Source organism: Ursus maritimus, unplaced genomic scaffold, assembly GCF_017311325.1.
Source record: "Ursus maritimus isolate PB19 unplaced genomic scaffold, ASM1731132v1 scaffold_12, whole genome shotgun sequence".
In the NCBI taxonomy this organism is placed as follows: Eukaryota; Metazoa; Chordata; class Mammalia; order Carnivora; family Ursidae; genus Ursus; species Ursus maritimus.
The window spans coordinates 21,176,023-21,202,757 of NW_024423564.1; the positions used below are offsets into that span (position 1 = coordinate 21,176,023).

At 40.4% G+C, this 26,735-nt stretch overlaps 1 protein-coding gene across 3 annotated transcripts in view; it reads right to left on the reverse strand.

Annotated features, from left to right (window-relative positions):
- CDC14A (cell division cycle 14A) overlaps positions 1-26,735 on the reverse strand; it is a 169,911-nt gene that overhangs the window by 129,308 nt on the left and 13,868 nt on the right. For 2 of the 3 annotated variants that reach the window (XM_040626989.1, XM_040626988.1), the window contains exons 3-4: positions 17,537-17,612; positions 4,278-4,370 (exon numbers count right to left, since the gene is read on the reverse strand). In XM_040626989.1, coding sequence (XP_040482923.1) covers positions 4,278-4,370; positions 17,537-17,612 — 169 coding nt within the window. Of the gene's footprint in view, positions 1-4,277; positions 4,371-17,536; positions 17,613-26,735 lie in introns of those variants that run through there. The other variant, XM_040626990.1, reaches the window with a different exon arrangement.

Below are 26,735 nucleotides of genomic sequence, written 5' to 3' on the forward strand. Positions count from 1 at the left end.
TTTTAATTTCTGTCAGATTCGCTCTCATTTCTGTCCTTAGGGATTCTATATTCTCAGTAACCTTTTCGTTAATAGTTTTTTCAATTCTACTCATCATTTTGACCATCGTTACTCTGAATTCCATTTCTGATAATTTGGTTACATCCATATCCATTATTTCTGTGGCAGAGGCCACAGAATCACTGTCTTTTCTTTGCTGGGGGGGGCTTCTCCTTCTTGTCATTCTGATGAAGAGAGGTTGCGGGGTTTCCAGAGCCCAAATTATTGACTGGGTCCCAGGCCGTGCCCCTTGTTTTATAGGGATCTTAGGGATGTGGGCTTCTTCTTTAAAGATTTTATTTATTTATTTATGTGGCAGCCAACCAGCGAGAGAGGGAACAGAAGCAGGGGAGTGGGAGAGGAAGAAGCAGGCTCCCAGCGGAGGAGCCCGATGAGGGACTCCTTTCCGGAACGCCGGGATCACGCCCTAAGCCGAAGGCAGGCGCTCAATGACTGCGCCACCCAGGCGCCCGGGTTGTGGGCTTCTTGATTTTTCAGCCTGCCTTCTGTGTTCTGGGGGAGGGGCCTGCCGCGCCAATACTCAGGCAACCCTGTTTGGGTAGAGTCTCCGTGTCCCCTGCGAGGGAGGATGGGGATGGGCACTCTCTGAGCCGGTATTTCCAGGCTTTTGTTCTCTGGCGGCTTTCCCTGGCGGTTTGCTGTGCCTCTTCTGAGAGTCAGAGCAGCAGCGGCCAAATTTCAGCCTCTGTCACGGAACAGAAGGATTGCGGCCCGTTCTCTACTAATGTTCTGGCCACTTTAACTCTGTTTCTGTTGGTGCTGCTCAACCCTGCAGCGTCCCGGGATGTGCGCCCCACACCCGGCGTCCCAGCCCTCAATGTTCTGGCCACTTTAACTCTGTTTCTGTTGGTGCTGCTCAACCCTGCAGCGTCCCGGGATGTGCGCCCCAGACCAGGCATCCCAGCCCTCACTTCCAGGGCCGGCGCCTCTCTGTCCTTTGTGTTTCTAACACCGCCAGCCACCAGCCACCCCCACGCACTCCCGAAGCTCCTGGTCTCAGTCTGGATCCAGTGAGCACACCGGAGCTCCGTTTCAGTCTGGTGGTGCACGCTCCGGGCTCACGGTCTCAGTCTGCTCTCTCGCGGGTGCCGGTCCGCCTGTCCGCCCGCTCCCCCGTGCAGGTGGCTACCGCTTCTTGGCGCCCGAACGCGGTGGCTCCCTCCCCCTTCCGTTTATCTTCCGATATCTGTGTGCGGTTTCACGGCTCCCCGCTTCATACCTCAATACTCAGCACTGGAGATGTTCATTTGTAGAGATCCAGATGCATCTTCCTGCGTCTCAGGCTGATTCCATGGATGTTCAGGCTGGTCTGGTTCCTATCCAACTCGACTCAGGGACTGGCTGAAAAAGGGGTCCCCTACTCCTCTGCCATTTTAACCCCGACATTCGGAAAGAAGTATTCTGACTCAATATATGTTTTAGAGGCAGAGCTAACCAAACTTCCTGATGAGTAGAACGTGGGAAGAAGAAACAGGAGGAATGAAAATGACACTACTCTGTGTCTCGGCAAGTCATTGGGGGTAGTCCATTTACTAAACAGGCACTGACTGTGGCAATAAAAAGGTTTGTAGAGAAAAGGAATAAAAGGTTCTGTTCTGCCAAAATAAGTGTGAGATACCATTTAGATATAGAATGTGGAGATACAAACACGCACTTGGATATGTGACCTTCATAATAGGAACATTCCCCCAGAAGGTTCTGGCTTCTCCAGATAGCAACGTTTAATCCACGTGTAACTTCACTGATGTGTGTATAACACACAGTACTGACTCTCCTACAGAACTTGTGCCGACAATTAAATGCATCCACACAACACGAAACCAGGCACCAAATTCCCTCTAAGGAAAGAATACAGTTCTTGGTTTTCATTTTTATTAAGTGTGGTGTCAACAAGCTTTCCGGGGAATGCGTTTCCAAAACTGCAAAAGCAAATCAATTCGGAAATGAACAGTACCAGAATAATTACTTTACATGGCTTCTCTGGACTGTCACGAGCGTGTAAGGCCAGCTCGTGCTGCCCTCAGCACTTCTTCAACCTGCTGAGACGGCGACTCCTTCATTTGGTTGCATTAAAGTGGTGGAAACTTCTGCATTTGATATATTTTATCCCAAGCTCAATGCATCTATTGTGACTGAACTTCCTTTCAAAACTCTAGCAGTGCCATTGATAAAATTAAGGATGACACCAGGAACAGGAAGGCTGGGCATTAAAAAGGAAAGAAGAGACGGAAGGGGAGGTGGTGGGGAAGACAGGACGGCGAGGAGAGCGCGGCAGATGACCTCTTTCTGGTGGCAATCCCTCAAGACAGAAGAGTCCCGGAGAACATGCTCACGTGCCATCACAAAACCCTCCGGAAGGACACCTTGCTCACATGGCTTGAATCCAGAGCTTATTACAGGCTCTCAGATTCTAAACACGGTGTCAATTATCAGTCTCAAATGAGTAATGATTATCAACGTGAAGTGAAAAATAAGCCTGCCTGCCTAATTTGGCTTACCAGCACTTCACTGAACCTTCACGCCAATAGCCAGCTTTCCATGCACACTTTTAAAATAAAAGCAATAGTCTGGCTGGCACTACAAATAATCCTCATATCCTCAGAATTGGAAGGAAACATAGAGGTCATTATATCCAACCCTATCATTTTACAGATAAGGAAACTAAACAAAGTGAAGACAGATAAAGTGGCTTACCCATCATCCCAGAGCCACTTCGGGATGAAAAAATGGTTTTTGTCATGATTCTTGATATTATACCATGCTGCCTACAGAGTGAGAAAGAAATGGACCACAGGGGATGGCGCCAGGCTTTACTGGAGCTACATCGGGGGAGAAAAGATGAGCAGAGCTGGCCATCTCAGCCCTGGAAACAAAGCCGCAGGCTGCAGTCAAGCTCTCCGCCTGCCACCATTCTCAGCCTACACCCTACAACAGCAGACAGTCTTTCCAGCACCACCTCTGGGCTTTTTCCCCCAGACCTTTCAGTTTGATGTAGCAAAAGGTGATGCACAGTAGCTGGGGCCTCCTTCCGTCAAGATCTTCAGAAGGAGGCCGTTGAAAGGTCACACAGCAGTGTGCTTCCAGGCTTCAGAGAAGCACAGACCCTCTACAAGGATGATGGGAAATGACGCCTCTCTCCCCTGCCTTCAGACCAGCATGTTCCTAAGTGGATATCACACATGTTCCTAAAAAGCTAGTACAGGTTACAGGATGCATTTTAGCCCTGATGGCTTCTGCCTTCCAAGTTTTTGCCCAATCCAGTACGTATAGAAAATTCTAGAAATAGTCACACCAAAACTCTGCGGCACATTCACGTGGAACTCACATTTACATTTTAGTGTTTACAGAGAACAAAATTTCCATTCAAAATTATTTTGGGAAAGTCTTGTCCAGTTCTTAGGGAAGTATAATATACGCAGGCTTTATATTTGGTTTGCCTACCGCAAACACATGTACAGATTAATAAACGGATTGATAAAAATAATAATAATAATAACCCACCCCCACACAATCTATGATTTCCTCTTTTGAAAAAGAGGGGCACCTCAACAGTCTTTAAAAATCTTCCACTATACTGGGGCACCTGGATGGTTCAGTAGGTTAAGCATCTGACTCTTGATTTCGGCTCAGGTCATGATCTCAGGGTTTTGAGACTGAGCCCAGCAAGAAGCCTGCCTACGATTCTCTCTCTCCCTGTCCCCATGCCCCTTCCACCCTCTCTCTTGGGGAAAAAAAAAAAAAATCTTCCACTATAGGGGCTCCCAGGTGGCTCAGTCCATTACATGTCCAACTTTTGATCTCAGCTCAAGTCTTGATCTCAGGGTTGTAAGTTCAAGCTCCACGCTGGGCATGGAGCCTACTTAAAAAATAAATAAAACAAAATAAAATAAAACAAAATAAAAATCTTCCACTATATATTCTTTACCCTAGAAATATTCTTTCTGGATATTCTTTTTTTAAAAAAACACCTATACAACTGCGGGAACCAAGCTGCCCATTGGGGTTCTAAGATTCCTTCATTAGCTACTAGGAAATAAAATCTGGGAGTTAAATAGCCCATGGATAGTAGTCCACATTTTCCGTTCCACATCCATTCCCAGGGTACTAATAATTTTCACCATCTCCTAACTCCACTGAAAAAGTGGCATGGATTTTATGTGACAGTGTTAGCATTCCATTGGCCTGATTATAGAAAATTAGCATGAAAAAGTACTTACGGCATAAGCACCTATCAAAAATGCCGCATTTGCTCTTTTCCGTTGATCAAAACAGGTGTAGTGCACTATTTTCTTTCTTGATAAACTGTATGACTAAAAAGAGGAAATAAAGAGTGTAACCATAGAGACAATGCTAAAATATACAGAAGGTAAATATCATCTCAATTTCCAAGATGTATCACAATCAATGCTATCTACCAACTTTCATTTCTATGGCATTTGTCCATGAGCTTTTGAGGGGTGGAGGCTTACTGGCATAGACTTTTTACAGCCCAATCATGATGCAGATTTGACAACAGAACAGATATTTCTCTCCAAGAAGGGAGACATGCAGTGGGAAATAATTAAACTACTGGCATCTTTACTAGTGGGAACATTTTTGAAAATTTACTCTAAATTTTATATGTAAAGTTTATTCATCTTCTTTCTTTTTTGAATTTTTATTATTGAAGTACAGTTGACATATAATGTTTCAGGTGTACAACATAGTGACTCCACAATACTATAGATTACACATTGTTCACCATGATAAGTACAGTTACCATGTGTCACCATACAACATTAGTACAATATTATTGATTATATTTCCTATGCTGTACTTTTCATCTCCATGACTTATTTATTTTATAACTGGAAGTTTGTACCTCTTAATCCCTTTCATCTATTTCACCCATCCTCTCCCACCCCTCCTCTCTGGCAACCACCAGTTCATTCTCCGTATTTATAAGTCTGTTGGGGGGGGTATTGTTTGTTTGTTCATTTGTTTTGTTTTTTTAGATTCCACACAAAAGTAAAATCATATGGTGTATGTCTTTCTCTGTCTGACTTATTTTACTTAGCACAATACCCCCAGGTCCATCCATGGTGACACAAACGGCAAGCTCTTTTTTAAGGCTAATTATTCATCCTTTTTCCTTCTTTACATACCATACCCACTCCCAGAAAAGTTATCTGTACTTTTCATATTTTACAGCTTATTTGTAAATGTGTCAATCAGTCTATTTTCCTCAGAGCACCAATACTAATATTAACAGAGAATCGGTATGAGTATTTTTCTAGAATGTTCTATTAAAAAGTCTCCTTTCACTTATCTGAAAATAAATGGTTAATGGGAAAAGATCAACCATCAAAAGGGTGGGATCAGCAAACATCTTAATACAATAACCATATATTAAATTCATGGATTCAAACAATTATTAAGCACCTGCTATATGCCATGCAATATGCTTCATGCCCAAGTATTCAACTATATCCAAAAATAAGCAACTTAGTATGCTATACACATGCTAAACATGAAAAGAACTGTGCAAATAAAAAGATCTGTTAAAATGAAATCAAAGCATTAATCAAACTAAGACATAAAACAATAAGAACACTGATGCAAGTAAATGAAATCTGCTCAATTTCCTCATATTTCAAAACAGTTACAGCATTTTGACAAATGGTTTTCAAAATACAGATACTAGGTAGCTTTTAATATTTGTCTACAAATTCAAACTGACTGTAAAAGCAGCTTTTTGTACCTTACACATTGACCACGACCCACAGAAGACCTGCTTTTCACAGACCCTTTAAAAATGTGAGAGCTCAACTACCTCCCCTTCTTCCTTCACCCTGCAATTTTCTACAAGAAAAAGAAACACTTCCAACTCTGACGTCTATGCTACATGAAACTGCAACATTCTGGCTTTAATGTAACCACAGAAAACATAGCTATATATATCCGAGCAATGAGCCTGGAAACTCTCACCATCCCTTTAGGTATTTCTTTCCTAATCGAGAATCAGTATTCTGAAAATGGCATTGTTCTCCTAAATTGAACTTCGAAAAGTAAGTGTTTGCCTCAAAGTGGGTCTCATTACCGAAGTTCTCACTTCCAGACAAGCTTATGAAAATACCCCTATGAAATAAAGCTTTAAAAATATATCTCATTCAATGCAGTTCAGTCAATGCACTGAAGTTATAAAGACTTCAAGGTCACTATCAATGGTGCTGACACCTGTCTCCTTGCTTCCTCAATTTGTTGTTTGTTTTCTTTTTAAGATTTATTTATTTTTGAGAGAAAGAGACAGCACACAAGCCCGGGGGGAGGGGGGGCGGGGGCGGTGAAGGAGCAGAGGGAGGGAGAGAGAGGAAGAGAAGCAGACCCACCCCTGAGCATGGAGCCTCATGTAGGACTCAATCTTATGACCCTGAGATCATGACCTGAGCCAAAATCAAGAGTCAACGTTTAGGGTCACCTGGGTGGCTCAGTCAGATGAGCGTTTTCGGCTCAGGGTTGTGAGACTGAGGCCCACGTAGGGCTCCATGATCAGCGGGGAGTCTGCTTGAGATCTCTCACTCTGTCTCCGTCTGCCCCTTCCCCCTCTCATTCCCTCTCTCTCTCAAATAAATAAATCTTTAAAAAAAAAAAAGGGTCGGACGTTTAACCAACTGAGCCACCCAGGCGCCCCTGCTTCCTCAATTTGAAACCACTGTCTGCTGGACATTTCCTTTTGTTATTTTATTATTTGTTGGTTGGTTTGTCTGTTGGCTTGTTTTTGCCATTTATTGTTCTCCATCAATAAGTTAAGCTTGATTTACCGGAAGGAGAGTCAAGGCCCTTAAAACCTGAGCATATTTTATGGTGTCTGATCCCAAACCTAAAGACTGCCTTCCACAGGCCGAGCTCCAGCAAACATGAGTCAGGCTGAGCAGAAGGACTCAGCTCTTCCGGCTCCCAGCCTCTCACTAATTACATTTTCTGGTTCCCTAAAACACCTGTGGGGAAGAAAATAATCACAACTGATCCTGAAGTTTGGATTGTGTTTTGATACCCTTTTCCAGTAAGAATTTAGGTTTCACAACAAACTATTGCTATCATTTAATAATGTGGAATTAAATTTATTTTACAAATCCATTCACCAAAAGGAACAAACTCATAAGGCCATGCTTTTGTCACCAATAGTCTTTTTGGTTGTTTTCAAATTTTTGCATTTGCTTGGTTTTTGTTTTTTCAGTCTTCTTTGAAAGTATATGGGATATTCTTTAGTATATGTTGCAGAGACCATCCTGCAACAGAAACCATGAAGCTATAGGATGAAATTCTAAAGGAAACTTTCTTTTCACTATAAACCTATATAAATTTTTTAAAGTAAATATAATACAAATTAAACTTTTAAGGACTTTAGAAGAATTTTTAAACTTTATAAGCTTTTAGAAATTACATCAGATAAAGAATATTCTCACAAAATACACCTACAAATTTTAACTATTTTAAAATATCTCCTATCGGAAGCTGCCTGTAGGATGGAAACATAATTTTTTTAACATCCGTCACCATATATAAGTACAAAATGTTTTTCTTATGATAAGAACCTTTAAGACTTACTCTCTTAGCAACTTTCAAATATACAATATAGTATTATTAACTATGGTCACCATGGTGTACATTACAGTAACTGAATTTTTAACTACAGCTTTCTAATTTCTAGGAAAATTTTTTAAGCTCCTAGCATTTACCTTGCATGGATGTTTTGGGAATTTCATTGTTTTTCTGTTAAGTCTCAAAAGCATTCCAGTCAAGAAATGATTTGCCTAGTGAAGCTTGGCCAATGTCTCCCAGGTCAGATCACAAAGTTTGAGTCCTCAGAACTAATTCACAATAAATGATAACAGAGAAAACTCTTATGTCTCACTGGCCTTGTCCTAATTTCCTTCCTGGCCACAGCCAGGCCTTCCTCTCATAGGTCACCTTGCCCCAGTCTTACACCAGCAATGCTATTGTAACATAGCAGATATTCTGGTACTGGAATGAAAAATTTCAAGGATGGGGTGCCTGGGTGGCTCAGTTGGTAGAGCATGTAACTCTTGATTCGGCATTATGAGTTCAAACTCCACACTGGGTGTAGAGATTACTTCAAAATTAAAAAAAATATATATTATTTTTTTAAACGACCTACTACATATTAAAGCACCCCAGAAGAAACAATACAATCCTTTGGAGACACCAATAACTCAAGTCCCTTTAGAGAAACATCCTTGAAGAAAGATCTTTAAGATCTTTCCTGGAGGAACTTACCATGCAGGAAGAGAAAGGCACAGTCTGTAGACAAGAGGACTCTAATTTATGAATGAGTTCAGTAGATTTTTTCTCAGATTCTACCCTAATACCAAGAAAACTTCATGCTTCCAAACTGAACTGCATCTTCCTTACTCCGGCCCAATTCCTCTGTGAGTGGGTATGTTGACTAGGCCCCTCAAGGACAGCACTTGCAGGGAATGCCTGGGTGGCTCAGTCAGTTAAGCAGCTGCCTTCGGCTCAGGTCATGATCCCAGGGTCCTGGGATTGAGCCCCACATAGGCTCCCCGCTCAGCGGGGAGCCTGCTTCTCCCTCTGCCACTCTCCCTGCTTGTGCTCTCTCTATTTCTCTCTCTCAAATAAATAAATAAAATATTTTTTTAAAAAGAAAAAGAAAAAAAGAGAAAGGAGAGCATTTGGAAAGTTAGACCCTCACCTCTGGCTTCAGTGAGCTACCTGCTCTATTACAGATGCTTTTTGCTTTACATGAGAAGTTCAGAGATTACAAAAACACTGGGTACAATAACCAAGTAAAGTTAGAAACTGGTAAAACAAATGAATATAGTCTTAAATATAAAGGGAAGGATGTCACAGGAGGACTACTAAGACCTCTGGACTATTCACCTGATCTGCAGCAAGCCTGCACGTGACCAATTACAAATGATAACCTGCAGCCCCTATTCACATATATTTTAGATTTCTATCCAGAAACCACAGCATAATAGCCTTCTGAACTTCTTCACCTCAGTGGATGTAGCCAGCCCACTATAATAACGACAGCGAACATTTATTGCTCCATTCCATCATTTCCTAAAGCATGGAAACAGTACCAAAGGGGTCCGATTTGAGCAGACACAGTGTGACTCCCAAACCAGAGGTCCTGGGCAAGACTTAAGTATAATGAGAATTCTGCGTCTCTCTTTTACCAAAAGAACAAAAGCTAGAGCCAGAGAGGGCCTGGCTTATACTAGGCCAATATCTCCTATGTCAGATCCCAGAGAGTTGAGTTCTCTCAGCAAGTATGGTAGATGGAAGAAATAAAAAACTTTTCAGGAATAAAAAACAAATATCAATCTAAATTATATTTTATTATTATACTTCAACTTGTTAACAGGCTGGTTCAGGGTAACCTAGAGGGCTTATTAAAATACAGATTGCTGGGCCCAAGAATTTTATTTCTAACGAGTTCCTCAGTAATGCTGATGTTGCTGGTCCAGGGACAGCACACTGATACCCACTATGCTACATAAAAATGTGACTGGTCAACCTCTGGAAATGTTTTACATGGCTCCTAAAACACTGTCCATTTGGCCAAGTAGCCCCAAAAGACATACTTAAATTATCTTAGGAACTCGAAATCATTCCATATGCCTTTTAAAAGCATGTTACAAAAAACACATTTCCCCAGATTCCTCAGAAAACTATCACAATTTGTAAATTCTTGCATTCCAGATGATAACACCTTAGGAAAGTTCCTTTCATGATTCAGTAACTGAGCTGCCTTAAATGGCAATTGTTCCAGAGGTGCCAAGTTCAGATGCCCTCAGGGGCCAAGAATTTGAAGTGGGTAAGTTGGTAAACGAGAAAAGCATGCCCTATCCCAAGCATTAGCTCCAACCTCCTACTCCCGTGTAGGAATTGGGCCCATAATCACATATTTTAATACTTAAGAGAAGCCAAAAATCCAGGCTTAAATGGAAATTTTCATAAATGACAGATGTTAACTGTGAATTCAAAATTTATTTATTTATTTAATTTATTTATTTAACACAGAGAGAGAGAGAGCACAAGCAGGGGGAGCGGCAGGCAGAGGTAGAGGGAGAAGCAGGCTCCCCGCTGAGCAGGGAGCCCCATGTGGGGCTTGATCCCAGGAGCCTGGTATCATGCCCTGAGCCAAAGGCAGACGCTTAACTGACTGAGCCACCCAGGCACCCCCGTGAATTCAAAATTTTTAAACAGCATTCATGCCCAAGAAAATATTACTAAACTGAATGCAGCAAGTAGGCAATCAGTTTGCTGAATCTGTGTGCTGGGATACTGTGGTTGAAGAAAGTTCTGTTGGTTTTATTGGCAAGAATTGAGTAGCTGTTACCTGTCAAAGACAGTGCTGAACGATGTGGTAACCAGGGAGCAGAACCTCAGTCTCCAGCCACATAAGCATTCGCAGTCTAATGAATATTTGACATTAACCAAGGGGGAAATACTGACCAAGGCTTATAACAGACAAAAAAGAACAAGTACCTAGGGATACATTCATAGCAGAGCAAGGACCAATGGAATAATCTTCATTAGAGGGACAGTAATTATTTCCTTTAACAAGGTAAAAAATAATAGATAAAAGATAGAACATAGTATTGACTATCTACCAATTAATATAGTCAAACCTATAGAAATATCCAGAGTTGGATTGCTTACCTGAGAGTCAGAGTTTTACCACTGTTATGTAAATCATGACAAGTGTGCAATCTAGCATATAAACGTTTAACGGTACTTGTAAAGCAAAGTACGACGCCGGCTATGAGAGAACAATACAAATTAAGATGAGGGTATTGACCTCAGTCAGATGTCTTCTATCTCATAAAAGAACACTATGTGAAAGGTTGCATTCTGGAGGGCTCACTCCTGGAGAAAAACAAGCCACGGCAACTCAGAGAGAGAAAACGTCGACATGCTACACGAATCACAAAGAGCCCAGGCTATCCTCGGATGGTGGTGACATATACAAATCATGCACTTGCTCCGCTTAGGGCAGGAGACCACAAACTACTCAATCATTCAAAAACGAAAGGTGGTGCCAGGTGGTATAATTAAGCTCAAAGCCAAAACACACGCATGCGCGCGCGCGCACACACACACACACACACACACGAGTTAATGCATAATTTAGAAAAACAAATTTTTAAGCAGCCTTCTTGTAAAGTTGTTTGCCATGCTTAAAAGTAAAATCTTCAAGTCCTTTGGTTGGAACACCATGTTTAATTAAACTCTGAATCAGCCAGATCAAGCTAAGGAAGACATTAGTGCAACCTGGACAATATGCTCTTTAATAAAATAAAATAAAATAAAATAAAATAAAATAAAATAAAATAAAATAAAATAAAATAAAATAAAATAAAATAAAATAAAATAAAATAAAATAAAATAAAATAAAATAAAATAAAATAAAATAAAATAAAATAAAATAAAATAAAATAAAATAAAATAAAATAAAATAAAATAAATAGAGCCCATGCACTTCCTTAAACAAGCAAGCTCGGCCAGTGATGGTGCTCAGATTAACTGGACTATAGCACAGGGGCCGTGGTGACCAAGGCATCATTCTCTTACAGGTGACTAGGCTAGCCCAGTAATGGCCGCAGCAGTCAGCGTCTCCAAAGCAATCAGTTGTCATCTCATTGCAAAAGCGAGAAAATGAACAGGTCTTCCTGTCCGCAGCCATGACCTCTACATGTTTTACCTCCAACTTTCCCAGGAAAGGGATATTCTTGAAAATTTTCTTTGGCTGTACAAAACAAAATATGGTTTATGTTTTTATTTTGAGCTAAAACAAAATAGGTTGAATAGTTTCTTTAAAAAGAAGAAGGTGTCTCTGTATGGTCCATTTCATTTCAAACCCAATATGTTTCATTGATGAAATGGCACATTTGATCAGAGCAGAAGTCAACATGTCACAGAAAAGTTGCTCATAAAGATTATTTGACCATGATGATAATTTGGTTGATGGCATTTGGGGATTCTCCACTCAAGGGGTTCTTCTTGCCTGAGGGTTACTGAATGGACATCAGGAAGGACTCCGTGCCTTGCAAACTCTACATACGCTCACTCCCATGTGAATTAACACTGCTTTAGAACCCCTGATACCTCTTTAAACTACATGAACTGTCTCCAAAACAGAACTTGCTTTTCTTCCCCCCAAAGCCCATGAACCTGAAACAGAAGATAACCTCATGAAGAAATCTCAACAGGTTTTGGTAGTTATAATAAGAGGGTGGTCCGATCATTATATCAAAAGAGTTCTTGTGTACAATCACCTGATACCATGGCAGGTGCCTGGTTAGCGGATAGGATTACTGCACTGATTCATTCAGCAACAAGGACAGTCCCTGAGCCCCCACCATCTGCCAGGTACTTTCAGTGCTTTAATACAATAGTCCATTTCACCAGGCCCACCCATCCCCTTTTCCTTTTACCCTGAAAAGGCTATGTGGGATGTTTTGTACATTTAAAATTACATTTCTGTCAATATTCTTTTAAACCTTTTAAAAGCAGTCCTCAAGATTACTGTAATTGTCCTGTTGAATCGTAAAAGCAGTATTAAAAAGAAATCACTGCCCTAGAAAATGTCCCCTTTTTTCAGTGATGCTCTTAGATTTTTTTTTCACAGACTGAGGTTTTCATTTTCCCAGAGGAAAAGTGAAATCAACAGTTAAAACTGTGTTGACCTTTGGGGCACCTGGGTGGCTCAGTCGGTTAAGCATCCGGCTTCAGGTCAGGTCATGATCCCATAGCTGGCTCCCCTGCTCAGTAGGGAGTCTGCTTCTCCTTCCCCCTTTGCCCCTCTCCCTGCTTGTGCTCTCTCTCTCTGCCAAATAAATAAATAAAATCTTTTTTAAAAAACTGTATTGACCATTTTAGGAAAAGCTAGTTCAATCATGTGTTTATAAAACTTTCCTATTATTGTATCAGTCACTGAAAGACTTTCTTACATGACTAAGTTTGAAGAAGGTATTGTTTTTAAAATATCACTACATTGTTAGAATGGTCTTCCCTTTCAGAAGCCTGTATATTCCAGACCAGTGTTGCTACCATTGTCTGTGGCAAGAATCTCTTTAAGAACTGGTTTAAAAGTCATGAATCTTCTCAGAGGAAAATGTAAATACACATAAAAATTTATATACAATTTCAAGGGTTTATGGATCTCTTAAAATACCAAATTACTAAGTTCTGGTCTGGCCTATCAATTACTGATGGCATTTTACATTAAACAACATATACAGTTTTACCAATTGTTCTCATTTCAATAAATCTTCCTTCTTTGGACTGCTTCCCTCATTACCATAACTACTGACCAGAAATTGCAAACTACAACCTATCACTGCACAACTCTTAGGGCTTACAGTTTTTAAAATAGAGTTTAAAATTTAAAAATAGGGTTTTTTGTTGATGGTAGTGATTTCTGCTTTGGGTTTTGGTGTGGTTTTTTTTTTTTAAGATTTAATTTATTTATTCAAGGGGGAGAACAAGAGAGCACGAGCTGGGAGAGGAGGGGCAGAGGGAGAGGAAGAAGCAGACTCCTTGCTAAGCAGGGAGTCCAACACAGGGCTCGATCCCAGCACCCTGGGATCATGACCTGAGTCGAAGGCAGACCCTTAACCGACTGAGCCACCCAGCCACCCCTACTTTTGGTTTTTTAATCTAAGTACATGTTTGATGGATAATTTTCAATTCTAATCAACATAACTAAAATAAAAGTCACACAAAAAATAGCAATAAACCACCACCTCAAATCATCAACTTGAAAAATATCTTTTGATATTATAAAAATTAAAAATTTAGAATGCACTGCAAAATATTACCCATCTACATAAGGTACCAAATAAAGGAGGAAAAAAACACATAAAATCTTTATTGGAAGAAATAAAAATTGCCAAAGTAGAATATAAGACATGCCTAAAAGAGCTAGGAAACCACACAGGAGAAAAATTCTAAGAAGTTGTAATCAGTTAACATAGTGCCAAACTACGCAGAGAAGTAGAGTTTCATGACCAAGTAAACACCATCAGATCTGGTGTTTAAGATGTCACCAGAGCAGAACACCTGGGTGGCTCAGTTGGTTAAGCATCTGCCTTTGCCTCTGATCGTGGTCTTGGGGCCCTGGGATTGAGCCCCACACCAGGCTCCCTGCTCAGCAGGGAGTCTGCTTCTCCCTCTGCCCCTCCCCCCAGCTTGTGCTCTCTCTCTCTCTCTCTCTCTCTCTCTCTCAAACAAGATATTTTTTTAAAAATGTCACTAGAGCAGTTTCAGCAGAGTAAGTAAGGCAAAAGTGAGACAGCAAAGGATTAAGAAATCAGTGCACAGTGAGGATGTAAACAGTGGGGGTAGAGTATTCTGAAACGTCCAGAAACAAAAGGCTAAAAGAGGACCTGTAAGTCAAGGGGATCATGATAAGATCGACAGAAGTTTCTGTGTGTCTGGTGGCCCTGTGCTACGCACTGGAGACACAGAATTATATGTCATATCTTCATCTCCCAGGAGTGTCTAGTCTAGTAAGAGAGAGCAATGCTAACAGGTAATTATAATTCTTCAATAATAGAGATCTGCACAGAGAATTCTGGGAAAACGGGAGGCACCTTCCACCTTCTTCCGAAGGACAAGGAGATACCTCCTGGAAGGTGTAAAGAAAAGGAGTGATCAAACCAGAGAAAAAGGGCATTCAAGTCAGACTGGACATCACAAGCCATTGTGTGAAGCAACTGGTGTGGCTCAAGGTAAAGTGCGCGGCTGGGAGTCACAGGGGTGCTGCGAGATCTTCCGTAAATCAGTAAGTTAGCGCATGAAATCATCCACTGGAAAAGACGCCAAGGGTGGCAGCTGTCAAGGTAAGCAAGACAAAGGCATGGAAGCAAGGTGCCCACAGGTCTCACCAAGATGACTGAACACGGGCTGCAGACGAGAAACACCAACAGGGAGCCTGAGAAAATACAGAGCCTGAGGGCCTGAAGATTACACAAAAGTGAGGGAGACAGAATGTGGGGCGTACGGAAGGAGAAAGGTCCGTTCAAAGCAGAAAAGCCTGGAGTCTGGGTTCCTGGAAGGAAAGCAGCTGGAGTGGCAGTAACAGTAGCTGGAGCAAACGAGGCGGAGGAGTCTCGAGACCACTATGGGACGACAAGGTGAAGTCAGCTGGGACAGTGCTGCGAGCAAGCATGGAAAGATTATAAACCACAGAGGCCCCACTACCAACGAAAGTGGGGAGGAGCAGGAATAAGTCAGGAGCCTTGAAATCGGGCCCCCACTTTACCCAGCAGCCTTGTGCAAGTCACCTGCCTCTCCTGGGTCTCCCTTTCTGCACCCATAAAATTAACTGGCTGGACTAAATGGTCATTTTGATTCCTAAAATTATATCGGACAGCTTTTGAGTATGGAAATAATAGTTATGGGGCTGAGAAGGCATTCATAAACTGAGTTGAAAAACTCTTATTGTGATTTCTTACCCAAAGTCATAAATGTTCCATTAGTAACTTTCTTCCCCATAAGACGTTAAAATTTTCAAAGACTTTTTACATATATTTTCTAATATAATCCTAACTACCCCTCTGTGGGAGCTCTATAATCCCTATAACTAAAGAAACTGAGATTCCACAAGGCTGAAGAAATTGTAGCTTTGGATTGGTAAAGTCAATCTTTTTTTCTTAATATAGATATTCTACTTGGATGCTTCAAAATAACCCATGCCTTATTAACATTTGGGTTTTGAAAATCCATTCCTTCAGCAAGTAACAGGGTGCCCACTAGCTGTATTAAAGCTAAAAATGTCCTTCTAGGAATCCATCAGATTACCTGATCGCTGAAATGAACCAAGGGATTATTGAACTCTATTAAACTTTCATATAATATTGAAACAAAGCTTTGTAAATGAAAACAAATCAAAATAAGTCCATGTATACACTTACCTATAGGGTTTGGTATCGAATATGGTAGAAAAACAGCCTTACTGAAGCCATCTACTCTTACGTAATTGCTGTAAAGTCGAACACTGACTGAGTCAGATCAAAAATTTTATTTTCCAAATAATGATTCTCTTCTCTTCAATCTTCTAAATACTAGTCAGGTCGCAAATTGTTAATTATAATACCCAGTTCATACCAACTACATACTAACAGGACTAATCAAGAAAGCAAAAAAAAAAAAAGTTCCTAGGTCCTCAAAAGGAAGAAATAAGCTTCAAATATTTATGAACTATCCTTTCCTTGTGAATTCATCCACTAAAAATTCATTTTATATTTTTATATTATTCTTTTTAGGATATTATTTGCTTCCTTGGTGATTACAAAAGTTTCAAGCTTATTTTCTAAACTACAGGCAGTAGCTTCTTTTCTGCAAAATGTAGATCAGTTTAGTTAAAGGAATTTACATACATCTTTTCAGGTCAGATAATACTTTACAAATTAATTCTTTAAACAGTTAATTGCAACAGATCTTATGTTATACGATTGACTAAAAAAAATCTCTCCTTGGCATTCATTTATGACCATTTAGCATTTTCAGATCAATGGCAAAAATCTGTGAATTCCTAAGTACACAACATATTTTACAGGAAATTCTCCACCATAAACTGTCTTTTCTACCTAAGTTCAATAAAAGTCAATCACCAAAAGATGATCACCAAGTGGCTCGTATGCATAAGGCACTGTACTATGTCACCCCAGTAACACTTAACCAGCGGAAAGAATAAACAACCTGAGCATTGTAATTTAGCAGTCATCTTTAACTCCATGCTGTGTAGGATTTGACCTTGCAAACTGAAATATTACATGTAAGATCCTCATTTAGAAAACTGGAAGAAAAAGAATTCTATGTGATGAAATAAATTTACCAAAACCAGGAGTATACATATTGCTTTTCCTCATATATGTTCAGAGTTTAAAAGAAAAAAAAACATGTAAAATCAAAAATACAGACGAATACTGAATGTATGACCCAAATTCTATCATAACAGGTAAAGTCCCTATTGTAACACTATGAGTTCATCAATCTCACTTGGCTGTTAACTCTACAAAGATGACCTTCAAGAAATACATAAAAATTTCGACCTTGATCAGGCAGGGAAAGCTCCAGAGCTCCTGCCATGCAGTGATGAGCCCCTTCATCCCCTGGTTTCAGAAAAATCATCCTAGGAAGGAATTTGATAGACTCATTAAACAACAACCTGAAAGGATTTGTGCTTTCTTTCTTAGATCACTATTCCAATGACTTCATTCCAGCTCACATTTCAATTCATCCTGAAAAATGAAAGAGGTTAACATGTCCTTTATGGAATACTCAAGTGGATCAGTTTCAACTTCTGGGTGAACTACTCATATAAATATCCAAAGATCCAGATCACCTAACTAAATGGTGTGTGCACAGCAATCCCAGTGGTCAGATTTCAAAGTTCCATTTTTTAATACCAAAGTACAAACATCATCGTAATACTCACTTTCAGTTTCTTGTTTAGTTTACAGCAGTATCTGTACACCATTGCCAAGTTCAGAGGTCCAAAATCTGCATAAAAACTGAGATTTTTTTTAAAAGTATATTTAGTAGAAATATAATTTTCAGTAACATCATTGCTCATTTTTATTTTCATTAAAATTGCAAATTTCAGTTATCGTCAAGAATAAGGGTCAATACATAACTGATTCATAGAATCCAAATAACTAATGGTGTCACTCTACTGAGGATCACCAATTACTATAACCAGTCTCCAGTCTCTTAACAGGGAACTGTTTGGACAGTTGCAAGTTCTACCTCCTCCTATCTCCCTGCCGGGACATTCAGGAAAAGGACAGAAAAGCAGGCAACAAAAGAAGCAACAAGAACATAACATATATGTTCACTTCCTACTTTAATTTATCACCTTCTCAGTCACCAATTCTAATTATTCCTCTCAAACACTGATCTCAGTTCTCAAGGATCTTCAATCTAGTGATCTTCTTTCAGTTTTCTTCTCCTTGAACTTTCTACATCATATGACATACTGGCCCGTCTCCCTCTCCCCACCCCAGACATTCCAGGCTATAGCCAGCAGTCTGCAGCTCTCTCGAACCCACTATCATGAATTTCACTGATAACCCTATGGAAGAGAGATAGATGGCTTCCACACTTGAGACCCAGCATCAGCCTTTTCATCTTCAACTACCTTTGAACCTCACACCTACAAGTCCTTCCAATACCTGAAACTCAGAACATCTAAAACTCAACCCATCCTTCCTTCAAATCAGCCCACCAGACTCAAAACATTTGCTTCTCCCAGTGACTCAGGCATGAAACCTTTCAGTCACAACAGGGCAACAAATAAATATCAATTTCATTCTCATATACCAGAAAAGCTACTACTCAAAGTCATCCCTTGCTTTTCCATTCCTATGTTAGCAACGAACGGGCAGAACCTCTTCATCTCACATCCTTACTGTTTAAATTCTCCCTCTCCCTTACCCAATCATCCTCTATTCCACCCCAAAGATTAATCTTCATAATATCTCACTTCTCAAATATCTTCCCACCATTCAAAAATGTTTAACGGCTTCTTACTCCCTTTAAAATAATTCCTTGGCCCTGAAATCAGAGCCCTACACATCATGCCCCTAGCTTCCAGGATGATCTTATCTCCTAAAGGGCCCCATACGGAATCTGCATTCCAACAACCGTGTCCATTCCTTATTCTCAAATACGCCATGCGTATTCTTAATCCAAGTCTCAACTCACACTGGTCTCCTTGGCTAGAGTGCCCTCCTTTTTCTCTTTCTGTTCCTCTCTAGCTTCCTCAAAATCCAGTGCAAATCCTATCTTTCCGGTCACCCTTAGGAAACGCTACCCTTCTCTCAAAGAGAGTTCCCAAAACTTACCATCTGAGACACTATCACATACTCTGAGTTATCCTTTTTTTTAAGTGTAGGTCCTACCTGCCCAACTACAGAGTAAGCCTCTCACTCTGGGTCTGTATCTTATACCGTATAGGCTTAGAAGAATATCGTGCTCATAATACATAACTTCAACGCATGAGTCCTCATTATGAATATTTTGGTCACTAATGCTCAGATTCCGTTTCACCTAGACCATAAATTTACTAAATATCAACAAGTTAAAAAAAAAATCCATCCCCAAAAGACCTTTATTTTGAGGGAGCCATTCACTTTTTTTCTGCTACCTAAATTATACTATCATAGATATGTCATTACACTGCATCAAATCTACCAGGAGCCACTTGTCTTACATAGGAATACTAAACGTGTATATTTTTTTAAAAGATTTTATTTATTTTATTTTGACAGAGAGAGTGAGGGAGAGAGCATTAGCAGGGGGGAGGGGCAGAGGGAGATAGAGAGGAAGAAGCAGACTCCCTACTAAGCAGGGAGCCCAAGGCCAGGCTCCATCCCAGGACCCTGAGACCGTGACCTGAGCCAAAGGCAGACACTTAACCAACTGAGCCACCCAGGCACCCCTACAGTTGTATATTTTATCTACATTAAGCAAGTTGGTAATATTTTGGAACTTATATTCTAGGAAACACCAAAATTAGCTGTCCCTATACACAGGCTTCATGAGAGTAAAAACAGAGTTTCCAAAAAAGGAAACTTGCAATAATTTGAAATAAAAAGTTATTGATATATTTCTAAAGTTCCCGGTGTGCTGTTGTGTTGTAAGTATAAACAAAATACCCATGAATCCAAAATGAACTATGTTTATTATACCTAATTACTGACCAGTCTTGGATGGTCAACAAGAATCCACTCAAAAGAATCAAAATGAAAAAAATATATAAAAATAAGCACCTACCAGCATGATTAAGACAGCCCTGTTTCTATCACAGAGATTTCCTTGTTCTTGAGTTATTGGAAGCAACACTCTTAGCTAATATCCCTTGTTTTTTCCTACTCGAACATGAATGTTGACACTTGTAGAATGTTAAGGTAAATCTAGAATGTTTAGTTATGGTTTTATCAGGTTTTTAGATTCTCTTTGAATAAATCTCAGGAAAGCATAAAGAATTCGAAGCATCTAATTCCAGTTTCGTACTAACCATTAGAAACCAACTTCAGTTTCAAACTCAAAGCTGTATAGTTTCTAACTGCACAGCCAGCTTAGCCACGTGTACTTTTGGAAGCAACATGGTTAACAAACACACCTGTTTCACCAAACATCAGATAAGTAAAGTGGTATACTGCAGTAAGATGGGAAAAAGTACATCAAATACAGACTATGTTGTTAAGTTGATCTTTACTCTCCCAATATGGCAGCCACTAGCCACCTGTGGCTATTTAAATTTAAATTAATTTAAGTTATACACCCTATTTCTATCGCAGCATTATTTACAATAGCTAAGATATGGGACCAACCCAAGTGTATACACATAGATGACTGAATAAAGATGTGGTGTGTATGTATACACACACACACACACACACACACACACACACACACACAGTGGAACATTAATCAGCCACAAGAGAGGATGAGATCATGCCATTTGTGATAACATGGATGGACCTAGAGGGTATAATGCTAAGTGGAATAAGTCAGATTGAGAAAGACAAATACTATATGATTTTATTCATATGTAGAATCTAAAACAACAAATGAATAAACAAACAAAAAGCAGAACCAGACCTATAAATACAGAAAGCAAACTGATGGTTGTCAGAGGAGAAAGGGGTGAGGGACAGACAAAATGGGTGATGGGGAGTGGGAGATACAGCCTTCCAGTAATGGAATGAGTAAGTCACGGAGACATTAGATACAGCATAGGGAATACAATCAATGGTATTGAAAGTGTTGTATGGTGACAGACAGTAGCAAATTTGTGGTGACTGTAGCATAATGTATAGAGAAGCTGAATCACTATGTGGTACACCTAAAATTAATGTAACATTGTGTCAACTATATTCAAGTAAAAAAAATTAACGAACATTAAAGCTAAATAAATTAAAAACCCAGTTCTCCCATCATATTAATTAGCCCATCTCAAGCATTCAAAAGCTACATGTAGATAGTGACTACTGATTAGGAAAATGAAAATATAGAACATTTCCGTCATTGCAGACAGTATTCTGCACTGATAGAAAACACCAATCAAGACGAAAAGATGAAAGGAGAACAAAAATAACTATAAAACACTAGCAAAATTGCCAAGTAACCTGAGTGAGGTACAGAAAAGGTACAGAAAAGAGGTAAATTTGAAGAAATTACTGTCTTTCCCCTTCAGAGGCCCACATAGTTCCCAACAGTGAAGTTAGGCTCTGGAATTCCTATCCTCTTTTGTTCAAGGGGGTCGTATTTCCAGAAAAACTATTTGAGACCTAGAACAGGGGAGGAGAGAAAAATAGAAGAGGATCCTGTCCCCATTCTCCTCTACTGTCCCCACAAAGAAATGAGTTGCTATAAGAGCATCGGACAGCTGCAGTGAAGAAGCTATGCCTGCATCCTGGCCACGGCACCAGGTTAAGGGGAGAAGAGAAGCAATCTGAACCCAGAGCTTCCCACTCACAAAATCTTAAAGCTAAATGGGCCAGCTTTCATATTTCACAAAAGGGTGGATGAACCTCAAGTCATACTAAGAAATGCAGTCAAAACCTTTGCACAGCCAAGAACAATTTAGAACAGGTCTTCAAAAATCAGAATTGTTGCAGGCACATACAAAGCCAACAAACTCTATCTTAAGGCCATTTCATATATTCTTTCTTCACAATGTTGGCATTTCTAAGAATATATATGTATTTATGATTATATAGTTTTATGTTTTTATACTGTTTTCTAACTGGTTAAATACATTCTGAAAATGTCAAGATCATTGGGGCAAAAATGGTCATGGCTGCTCATGCTTTTCTGGGTTATCACCAACTTTGATATAATAAAATGTCATGAGTAAAGAAGACACCTTCAACAAGCTTCTTTTTTTTCTTTAGGTTTTTATTTAAATTCCGGTTAGTTAACATACAGAATAATATTAGTCTGAGGTGTACAATACAGTGATTCAACACTTCCATACAACACCTGCTGCCCATCACAACAAGTGCCCTCCTTAATCCCCATCCTTATTTCACCCCCCCCCCACCTCCCCTCTGGTAACCATCAGCTTGTTCTCTATAGTTAAGAGTCTGTTTCCTTGGTTTACCTCTCTCTCCTTTTTTTTCCCTTTGCTCACTGGTTTTGTTTCTTAAATTCTACATATGAGTGAAATCATATGGTATTTGTCTTTCTCTGAATGACGTATTTGGTTAGCATTCTACTCTCTAGCTCCATCCACGTCATTGCAAATGGCAAGATATCATTCTTTTTATGGCTGGATAATATTCCACTGCATATATATACCACATCTTCTTTATCCATTCATCAATGGAGCCTTGGGCTGTTTCCATAACTAGGCTATTGTAGATAATGTTGCTATAAGCATTGGGGTGCATGTATACCTATGAATTAGTATTTTTGTATTTTTTGGGTAAATACTTAGCAACAACATCCTTCTTTATAAGAATCCTCCTCACCAGAGGTGGAGGAAAATGGAAACACATTTAATAAGCCAGACCATTACTAGAGAGAAACATTAAAATACAAAAACCAATTGATATCAATTGAAGTAAGTCAAATGTGGTACAGAGTATAAACTATGTACTTGGGCAACTTGCAACCAAGGCAGCAGAATGAAGGAGTTGGGCTCAGGGTAGAAGAGAAGAAATGGAAGTCATCAACCTGGGGACAGTGAAAGAGGAGGAGAAATGGCAGAGATAAGCCCTGCAGAGACATAAGAAAGAAAAATCCTAGGGCTCACTGGGCTCCTAAGCCTGAAGTTAATGACACTGTAGACAGTGTTTACTCCATTCTGGCAATTCCCAGGAAGAGGCCTCCAGAGCCACAGCCAAGCAATGGCCACCACTTTTTCTTGGGTGGGGGAGAGAGGGGTAATCTGGTCTCATTTGGGCTCATTTGGGCAAGAAAAATCATGGATGTATTATTTGATTATTTCGAAGTACTCTCAGCTTTCCCTCGAAAGGAATGAATGAATGAACCAACAAATGAATCTCTCTTACCTATTTGTAAATTTCCCCTTCTAGGTTGGCAAATTATGGGTCAATAACCAGAATGAAACTCATGAATTATTCAGTAAAAATCAGTTAATCTGTCTTTTATTTGGTAAGTATAAATAGTTAAAATCAAATTCTTTCCTGTTTTGAAAAGAAAGAAGTTTTTAAAAAATGGAGTCTTGTAAGTAGGGAGGGGAGAGAAAGGAGAGTCATCTCCTTCTGGGGAGGACAAAGAAATGGGAGCCCAAGGAACAGAGCAATCGTTTACCAGGGTCATCCACTGCCCACAGGGTCACCCGATACCCACAGGGTCACCTAATACCCACAGTGCTGGTCCTACAGATTTGAAGTGAAATATAAATTGGACCTAAAAGCCTTTTTGCTATACCTACAGTGTCTAAGTCTTCTTATAATATTTATGAAGTTTATGACATATCATTATTTTGTGTTTGGTTTTTCAAATAAACTCTAATTTAAGTGGGTCCATTCTCAGAGAAATCGTTGTCTAAAGTGCTATTTTATCTTATTCTACATATCAGAAGTTTCATCTAAAAATTTTCAACTCCTCAGCGAAAAGATAACCTATTTTCCAAGCAGTACTCATTCATTCAACAAAATTTATGACCACCTACTCTGGACAAGGCACTCTAAGTTAGTATATTAATCCGAGTGCCCACGATACAAAAAAAAATTTTTTTAATTTTATTTATTTGGGAGAGGGGCAAAAAGGGAGGGAGAGGGAGAGATAATCTTGAGCAGACTCCACGCTGAGTGTGAGCCCAACACAGGGCTCGATCTCACAACCCCTAAGATCACAACCTGAGCCGAAACCAAGAGTCAGATGCTCAACAGACTGAGCCACCCAGGTGCCCCTACAAAAAAAAAAAATTTAACTGCTTTATAAATAGGATGGAAAAATTCTATAAGCTTATTGTAAGGATACGAACTCTTCAATTTTTTACCAGCACTGCTGACAGTTTTTGTCTATTCATTCACTCACTCACTCAAATATTTACTGAAAGCCTGCAAACTATTCCCTACTTAAAAGGAGCTCACCACCTAATGAAAAGACAAGTAAACATTACCACAGTGTGATAAATGCTGAGTAGCAGTACCCTCCAAAGCACAGTGAGATTACATTTTTGTGTGTATATGTATAAAATTCTGGTGAAATTAATCAGGGCAGTCCCCTGGGCTCCACACACCACCTAATATTTTCCCTATCGCTGGAATATTATCCACACCCCTCCAGTCAGATGACAAAGTTCTTGTACATGGCTGAAACTCATAATAATCAAATTTCAGAAAGGCTTCAACTGTTCAGCAAACACTAATCTACGATCAAAGTACACCCTGAAGCCCTTATAACTCAAGGCTTATGCTCAAGCCCTTATGGCATAACAAACCACACACTGACATTGACTTCCAGGGAAGAGGACGGCACATCGAAGAAACTCCCCAGCTCCATGTCAGTCACATAGAGTCTGATAGAAAACTAAAGACCACTGGGAAGCAAGGGGTTCCAGTCCCAACTTGATCGCTCAGTGTCCCTGGGCTGGTGCCTTAGCCTCTCTGGAACTCCACATCCTCGTCTATCAGATAAAGCTGCTGAATTAAGGCTTCAGAAGTTCTTTCCAAATATTGTATCATATTCTATATGTCACACTTCTGGCCATTATACACATTATAGACTATTATATATATTATAATATATACTCTGTGTGTGTGTGTGTGTGTGTGTGTGTGTGTGTGTATGCATATGTATTAAAGAGTCTAAGACTCTAAGGCACCTGGGTAGCTCAGTCAGTTAAGTGTCTGCCTTCTGCTCAGGTCAGGATCCAGCCAGGCATCAGGCTCCCTGCTCAGCGGAGAGTCTGCTTCTTCCTCTCCCTCTCCCTCTCCCTTTGCCCCTCCCCTTGCCTCCCCTCCTCTCGTGCTTTCTCTCTCACTTGCACTCTCTCTTTCTCTAAAAATAAATAAAATCTTTCCAAAAAAATAAGAGTCTAAGACTCTAGTTATGCATACTGGACAAACCCATTCAAGAGTTCACATGTTTCCCAAGGGCTACTGGCCCTCTTGGATGCATTCCACCCTCTCAGTGTGTTGAGTCTGGGCACAAAGGCATTTCCCTCAGAATATCTCCTCCAGAAGGGGAAGAACCTCAGAGCTTTCGCCCTGAAATTCACTATGCTTTCTACTCAGGTGGGGAACAAACCCACAGACCAGAAAGTGGCTTCATAAGGTAGGAAGCTTCATCTTATTACCATTTATTTGCCTGCATGAAGTTTGATATTTGTTGATATCACAAAGGAAGCCAGTATCAACTCTTGACTCCTGGTCTTTGGTACATTATTCTAGGTTTTTAGGAAAGTCCAGGTACATAATACCGGAAGTATGAGGAAGCTTTCTCCACTTAGTACCTTCTTACCCCGGGGCAAGTAGCAAGGCCCCGCTGCTGGTATAAAATAGGTTAGTGTTGCCACTTTGCCTTACAGCCAGACAACAGACTAGATGGTATCAAGGAAGCTTCCAACATCAGAGTCTGTCATTCTGTGATTTCCCTCTTTGGAGCAAGTCAGTTAATGAAAACTCCCTCTGAGACTCGCAGTAATGAAAACGATAGGAGAGTTCTTCAGGAATGCACTGATAAAATTAAAATTCACTCCCACAGAAACATTCCCAAGCAGTATAAGTTAACCCCTTTACTCAATGGCAGCCATGTGACTGTGCAGACAGTACATTCACGGCTTTGGTAGAAAACAGAATGATGACTGATGCCCTGTACCTAAAAGACTAACCCTCCTCACATTTCATAAAGCAACTAAGGCCTGGACAAGGAAAACAATTACTCTAAATGATGACCATATTACCCCTCTAAGCTCTTAGAATTAAAAGCAAAACCCTCATGCTTGCCTGTGAGGCCCAGGCTGGTGCAGCCCCTACCTCTCTCTCTCTGGGGTTTCATCTCCCTGGTTTTAATACTAGTAAGCTCCAGCCAAGCTATACCTGTTAGTCCCTGCCTCAGGCCTTTAGCGCATCACGCCCCCAGGCCTAGTTAACTTCTGCCTACCCTTGAGGTCTCAGCTCTAGTCACACTTCCTCAGGAACTTCTTCTCCGATCCTTCTCCCATGCCCAACTCGGCCCTCACCCCACTTCACACACACCCCCACGATCTGGCCCCATCCCCACAGGCCAGGCTCCATTGTTATGTGCTTCTATTTGATTACTATCCTCCCCACCGCCCACTGGACTTTAGAAGCTCCATGAACACAGGGCTGGGTTGGAATGGGCTCCCCGTTATGTTATAGCCCTAGCGCCTGGCACAGAGATGACTGAGTAAGGAATGAAAGACTAAGATGTGGTTGGTACATCTGCAAAAACACTGCCTGTTTCCACTTAATCCTTCTAAGTCATATACCAGATTAACGTGGGGAGAGATACCAGATATCCCATTTTATTAGCTTTGGGCACATAATAAAACTAATTAGACAAAATTGACAAAAATGACCTAAGTAGTAAAGGCAGTACAGGGGAAGGAGACTAGCAAGATGACCCACCTCTCTACTGCAGGGAAAGATCTAGAGCCCAGCCCCAGCCCCACCATCCCCCCCCCCCTC